The sequence below is a fragment of the Poecilia reticulata genome, linkage group LG12, assembly GCF_000633615.1.
Source record: "Poecilia reticulata strain Guanapo linkage group LG12, Guppy_female_1.0+MT, whole genome shotgun sequence".
NCBI lineage: Eukaryota > Metazoa > Chordata > Actinopteri > Cyprinodontiformes > Poeciliidae > Poecilia > Poecilia reticulata.
In genome coordinates this window covers 24,453,307-24,460,516 of record NC_024342.1, presented here as the reverse complement: position 1 = coordinate 24,460,516, position 7,210 = coordinate 24,453,307, and the positions used below count along the sequence as shown (strand labels likewise).

Sequence of the window (7,210 nt, the reverse complement as noted above, 5' to 3'; positions counted from 1 at the left end):
GCACTGTGTGCAGAAGAGCTGAAGATGTTTTATATTAGTTTATCAGTATTCTATGCAAATATCTTGCTGCTTTTATTCTTTCTATTGAAAAAGTTGCTTCTTTGCACCATCAGCTGCTCCTGGGTTCCCCCCAATACAGATGCAACCTTCTTTTAATCATTAAAGATACTTTTTTCTGTGATCCTGGTTCTCGTGCTGCTGCCGTGGCAGATAGCTGCAGAGAAAAGTACTCTCTTCTCCACAGACTTATAAAATTATGCAACATATGCTGACTAGTTGAAAACCCAATTATCTAGAGTGCATCTCCAAATCCCATCCGAGCAATAACATTCAGCGCATTTGAGCTCAGATGAAATTTCATAACACTTTGTTTTACTRTGTTCAGTGTCGCTRTATGYATATCTTCTGTTTACCACTCTTTCTTTGGATGAAAAACACACTCTGGATGTCTTAGATGTTYTGTGCCTTGCAAATGTTTTTATAGCCTCTTTGATTTTTTACTGTCRAAGTCCAGAGTTTGTAGCAAGACAGACAAATACATTGCACTGTTCCTTCCTTATACTGGGTATTAAACAGAATAAGAAGCGAGCACAACCTTTAGTCCCTTTGTGAGCAAGTTTCCGAATCTCTAAAGCAGTTCAACTTAAACTCTTTCGCTTTGACCCGAGTGCAAAAGGCAACCTGCACTGCAGTTCTGAAAATAAATGTGGTTGGTTAAGACAGAGTTCTATCATTTTACAAATATAAATGTTAAGTCTATTAAAGTGTACTCCACTCTGTGACTTGCTGCATGACTGACTTGGAGGTGYAACGGTTGTGGATTAGCTCCACTTCCTATTTGGCTTTGGTCAATTCACACGTCTTGGTAYCAGAGCAGGAGGACAACATCTCACACCTGGTTTGGAAGTGTTGCGTGGCAGAAGTGTTGCCTGATGTGGAGGAAAGAGAAGTCTGAGTGAAAGTGGAAGGATGTGAAAGAGAAGGTTTCGGTTGTGATGGGAAACTGTTTGAAATCCATTTTCAAAAATGTGGGTTCAAAAATAGAGTGCATGTTAAATTTATGTGTTGTACAAATGGTTCGGGAACAGTGGACATTTGATTTGGAGGGGTCAAGCTTCCTTACTGAATACAGGCAAATGAAGAAACATCTTAAATTTTGTGGTTATCAAAACTTTATTTGCATTTGAGCTAAAAATTGATATAAGCTACATTCTTGTCTCCCTATGTCACCTGTACAAAGTCAAATTTCACAATGGAAATCAGAGTTGTGAAAGGTCATAAAGTTCTATATATTCATAAAAATATGCTTCTTTCCATTTCTCTGCAGACATGGGAGTGCTTATGTCAAAGAAGCAGCAGGTGGAGAAGGTGCAGAAATGCAGTGCGGTCGTCTCGGCCTTCCAGGCCGGCATTAAGGATCGTGCAGTCAAGCAGACAGACGCGGAAGTGGGGGAAGGTGTAGAAGATGCCAAAACYTCAGCCGGTCCCAACGACAAAAACACAGAGGAAGTCAGACCAGAGGAAACAGACAATAAYGCAGGTCCGTCAACCTCCCAACAGGCCTCCGCTCCAGTTAGAGATGAATGTAAAGTCAACCAGGAAGCGTGGTCGAGGTTAAGGGACGGGAAAGGTGTGGAGCCGGAAGACCTCGACAAGAGCCATCAACTCACACCTCCTGCTTTTGTCCGACCAAAAAGGGAACCGGATGATGACCAGCCTGTTGAGGTGGACCTGGAAAACAAAGAGCAGGTACTGATTAYATTACTGGGCCTCTATGATAAAGGTTGCCCCAAAAGTTATTGACTTACAAACAGTAGATTACTCTCTTGTTGTCTTTATGCATCATATTCATACCCTAAGATTCTTTTAATGTATGCTCTTCATTTATTTTACATACGTTCTTTCAGGGCTGAGCTTTCTCTCTTCCAAACCTAGTATTTTATTAATATTTTTTTCCCCAGAATACTGGCTCATGAGCTGAAAAGTCACAGTGTTCTTCTTAGCTTTTGTTCTGCAGTGTTCTTGTAAACTCACCGTTTTACTTTTAGGTGATAAGTTTAGAACTAGACATTTGAACATTCCTTCCACTTCACAGTTGCACACTTCACACTTCACACTTGCACTGCCTGTAAGTCACATGAAATCCCAGTCCCATAAAAACTCAACATAACACATTGGAATTTGTGGGATACGGTTTAGAAATACTTTTGCGGGGCACTTTATCAGTTGCTATCTTGTCCGTAACAATGCATGCTAATCTCAACACAATAAGAGACCAAAACCACAGTGAGGAATGTAGAGTTCTGATATTGTACACGGCAAAATATCAAAATCTTTTTGTGTCTAAAGTCTACAATGTCTTTTTCCGTCTTCACATATAATTAAGTCTTACTAGGATACAAAGGTGATGAAGCATGAGCTTGAAGTTGTTTCCTACGGCCGGTTTTTGTGTCCCATTAGCTGTGATATGTTGKGGATGTGTGTGAGTGCTCTTCACGTTGAGCATGTTGTGGGCGGCCTGCTTCGGCTGGCTCTGAGAGGTGACTATTTTCAGGGTGACGTTGACTAACAGGAGAGGGAGTTCACACGGGCAACAACACCTGCAGTTTTTTTTTTTCTATTTTAAACGGAGTAAACACTTGGTASACTCTGACAAGTTGCACAAAATGTAAAAGTAGGAATCCGTCTCCAGTAGTACGAGCCTGTGTTTTGATTTTGGTTACCGTCACTGAGGAACCCGACAGAAAACATCCATACAATGTGACTGATAGGCTCCCATTTTCAAACCTCTCCATATTTCTCAGCTTTTATAGAACCAGTCCTCTCTCACCATAACTTCCTAATTCATGATACAGTATATTGTGAGTGAAATGCTTTTTTCAGTCTATAAAAATTTCAACTTCAGATTTCTTTTGATAACAAAAAAGTACAGGCAAATTATACTCAGTCATCATAACTAGTTTCTTCCTTCCTGTTTTTTATTGCAAGCATTTTTAATCTGTTCCCAATCAATGGACTCCTTTTATAAACGAAAGAAAAAAATAAAATTAAATTAAATGTGTGGTTTTAACAGAAAAGAGCAGTGAAAAAGTTCAAGATTTTCCTGGAGCACTGTAATCATTTGATTCTCATGTGACGCAATTTCAGTGGTCATAAAAAATAAATAATATTCTCGATATGCATGACTTGCTGTTCTCTTCCATGTTTTAAATTTGTTGCGWACTTTGCTGTTACATATAAGATACTTTTTGTRGACAKTATAATTATTATCWTTTTTTAAATCATTAAAAAAAATCTAAACTGTCTCATTTTTRTCATTTCAGAAGATGTGACCAGAATACCATAAATGTAATAATCTCCCTAGGCAATGTTTCAGTACACGTAATGRATGTATTTTTTTTTCTTCTTTCACTAAGTAGTTTCTTTTTATCTATTTATCTACTGAAGCAMGTAGATAAAATATTAAATTGTGAAGGCATCTTTATGAAAAATCGCTCTCTTTTAATGTGTAGAGTCCAGCACTCAGACTTCCCTCCAGGGCCGTCTGTCTAATAGAAAGAGCTGTTTCTGCCATATTCAAAATATATTCCATCTCTGCCCCCTTTGTGACACCCAGCTTTTAACTTCCCCTTTGAGCGAGGCCATTTGGGAGAGCTCTAAACACTCCCGCCTGCCAGCTTATTCAGAAATCATCATTCATGAAGCAGCGAGACAAAGAGACACAAAAGGCTGCTGCTACTTGAAACGCATTCTGGTGTTGTTTTAAMATAATAGAAATTAAAGCTAGTGAGCTCTTAATGCCACTGTTTTCACTCAAACGACTGTTCTGCTGAATCATTCAGCAAAATGTCGTCTGCTTCCCCTGCCAGCCGCCGAGCGACGAGATGTGTGATGTCTGTGAGGTGTGGACGGCGGACGACCTCTACCCCTGCAGGATCTGCACGCGGGTGTTCCATGACGGCTGTCTGAGGGAGCTGGGATATCTTCGTGCCGAGGCCTTGCAGGAGATGAGAGACACGGCCCACACTGTGACCGGCTGGAGCTGCTACTATTGTGTGAGTCAGCAATGGACAACCAGCATGAACTCGCTTTATAGTGCAGTGTAATAGTAAGTAGGCAAGTTTGTATTGACACTCAAAGGTCCAGTTGTAAAATKTATTCAAATATATACTTTATACGAATCTCATACATGTAGAAAATGTGACTACGTGTGCATTTCCACATAAGAAATAGGAACTCTATTCCTATTTGATGTTATAATGAGGGAAGCTGTAGGATAATTATGGATTTACAGGCAAAACAGCAAATACTCTACGAATGCATATTTAAAACAATAAGCAATTTGGAGTACAACATTGTGCTACACGGTGAAGGAAAAACCTGCTGCTCCCGCCGATATGCAGCATTTCCATGTGATAGCCATGGCATAATAACGAGACAATCTTCACTGTCCAAATCTGCGACTCCAATCTTCAGCGACCTTTGATGCAACATCAAAGCGATAGGTCAACGTGACTCATTATGAAAGCCTGGAACACGCTGTGATCACGGAACAATTTCTGGTTCAGCTGAGTTCCAACATAACAGAATCTCTCATCATGAATTCAGAGCAAATTCAAAAAAAAAAAAAATGCACAACTCTCCAGCAAACAGATGATGTAATCGGTTGTTGTGAAGCGCAAACAGCTGCACGGCCTTTGTTAGAAGACTCTTCAAAGTGAAGTAGGGGCTTCACTTTCTTCTGCTGTCCCTGAGAAACAATTTCCCTTTGCCGAAGCTTTGCTGTAGGGAAACGTTTTCCACTCCGTTGGAAAGGCTGTTCTTCTGTCTGCCRCCGATTTCCTCGCTGTGCTTAGAATGAGAGCGGAGAGACGGGGGGAGAAACGTTTTGATTTTCAATTCTGTCTCTTAGATTTGAAATTGCTTTAAAATATAATGATTGGCTGCCAAAAATAAAAAACATGGCAGAAATGCATGGAAAMATTGAAATCCTTTGAAGCCTCTCGTAGACCTGGCAGATGGACGCATAGTAAGTCTAACACGTGTTGTTTATCTGAGAGGACACCTTGAGATATGATTTAAAGTCTTGATTCCGGTTCCTTGGAACGATCTGGTTCACGTGAGTTTGGTTGAACAAAAACTACCTTCTTATTCTGCTTAAAAAAGGAAACTGCTGATTTGTATATTGATGAAAAAAAAAAAAAAAAACACTGACAGGCAGAGCTTAGAGGAAGCCATTTTTGTTATAAATACCTATGTGCTGCTGAAGACATCACTGACATTATCCAGGCAGCATCAAAGATCTATTTATACAATCTGTAGGCCAAAGATTAGACAATGACATTATTTATATCATCCATTCCCACGGGAGTCGTTTGTGTGCCAGAGAACATATTATTCTTTTTTTACACAAAACAAATTGAAATGGATTAGTGCGGATGCAGCGATTTCATAAAAGCACCTGATTTAACTGAGCTCTTTGACTGCTGGAGTCGTTGCTCAGTATAACACGTGATGGATGCATTTTTTTTTTTTTTGCAAAAAAAAAAAAAAAACATCTGAAGATTCTGCTTCTTGACAACAGCGTGGCCATTTGTTGTGTTTGATGATTTGTAATGATAGATGGTTACAGACTAAACATAACACACAACTAACAGATCTTACATCTTATCAGGGAATAATCACCATATTCGTAATGAGACTTAGTGCATCTGGCTAGACCTGCTACTCTTCTGAAAGATGCTTTATTATAACATCTGAGGTTCTCAAATCACAATTCTCTTGATTTTTACTCTGCCACCGTTGGATGAACTTATTTGATGCTAATGACGTTTACTTTTGTGGCTGATGCTGATGTCTTCTAAACTCAATAAACAACATAATTGGCTTCAAATGTGGGAATAAATCACAGTTGAAATAGGTGCTGCTGGTTTAACTCAGAAGTCATTTTCTTGACTTTCTTTCCTTCTCAAAATACGTTCAGATTCAGTTTCTAAACGACTTCTGTGATGAATGTGGCAGCAAGTAATCGTTGGAGGATGAGAGCAAAAGAATGTGGTGCTTTAGAATGACATATGTTTTTTTAATGTTTCTGTCAATATTCAATGATTTTATTTCTGCTTAGTATCCACATTTTTATGCAAATCTATACACTTCGACTTCCTGTCACTTATCTGCAGGAACACATGTATTTCCCGACTGAGGGGTAATAAAGTTTATATCTCTTCTTCTATTATATCCTAATAGTTGAGCATATTGATTGCTTCACTGTCTGTTTCATCTACTTCAATATGGTAGCCAGAAAAGGGATTATTGCTGTTAATATTTCTACATATTAAAAAAGTATTGCCGAGAACTAGTTCAACATCCTTCCAGGCAGAAAAAAATTGTTTGGAGCTAGTTCTTAAAGGATGGGGATCTATTTGTACTACAATAAATATTAAAGGATATTATGGTTTCAGTTGGTAGGAAATACGTCAGTAGGTCTAAATCTTAACATGGGAATAAGGAACTTTTATAAACACTTTTAATATTGAATACTACAACATCTAYATGGAAAAGACTGTGCAGGTGGGGGTCTGTTATGTGTAAAAGTGCGTAAAAAAAGTAAAAAAGAAATTGAAATTAGTTCCTGAGGTTGAGGAACTTTATCAAACATTGCTAAAGCTCAATACTACTGTACTTCATTAGAAGTTTTAGGCAGAGGAACATTTGTATGTAATGCTAAATCTTGAAAATAACTACATCTACTTAGTGCTGCTTGGAAATAGTTCTTTTTGGACAAAATGTTGTACTAAATAAATAAGTTAAGCATTTGGGTGGAATTGAGTTAAATGTCTCAAAATATTGAAAAAAGTGAAACATGGATTTACATTTGAGGACACAACATTTTGGTAAACACTTTGAAGACCTACTGAAAATGCTTACAAGYCCTTAAAATCAGTTTTTAGAAAAAATACATCAGACAATTTACAATAGGACCACAGTAAAAAAAAAAAGCAGGATGGTAAAGTGCTATACTTACTGAGAGTATCTTGTTGAATTTGTGTGTTCAAAGAATGAGGAACATTGCTGAAAATACCTGCTTGGATGAGAATTGTACTTCAGTGTTGAATCACAACAATTGCACCTGTCTGCCACAGATGCAATTACTGTGATTCAGTATTTCATTTTAAAATTTCATCAACCTTGGAATGGCCTTAAATGCCAG

The 7,210-nt window shown here is 38.3% G+C and overlaps 1 protein-coding gene across 1 annotated transcript in view; it reads left to right on the top strand.

Annotated features, from left to right (window-relative positions):
* The first annotated feature begins 1,307 nt into the window (after positions 1 to 1,307).
* The window catches only part of phf24 (PHD finger protein 24), a 14,239-nt gene continuing 8,336 nt past the window's right edge, over positions 1,308 to 7,210 (top strand). Inside the window, exons 1-2 of the mRNA XM_017307738.1 lie at positions 1,308 to 1,749; positions 3,870 to 4,102. Of these exons, the coding sequence (XP_017163227.1) occupies positions 1,330 to 1,749; positions 3,870 to 4,102 (653 nt within the window). The 5' untranslated portion in view covers positions 1,308 to 1,329. The remainder of the gene's footprint in view (positions 1,750 to 3,869; positions 4,103 to 7,210) is intronic.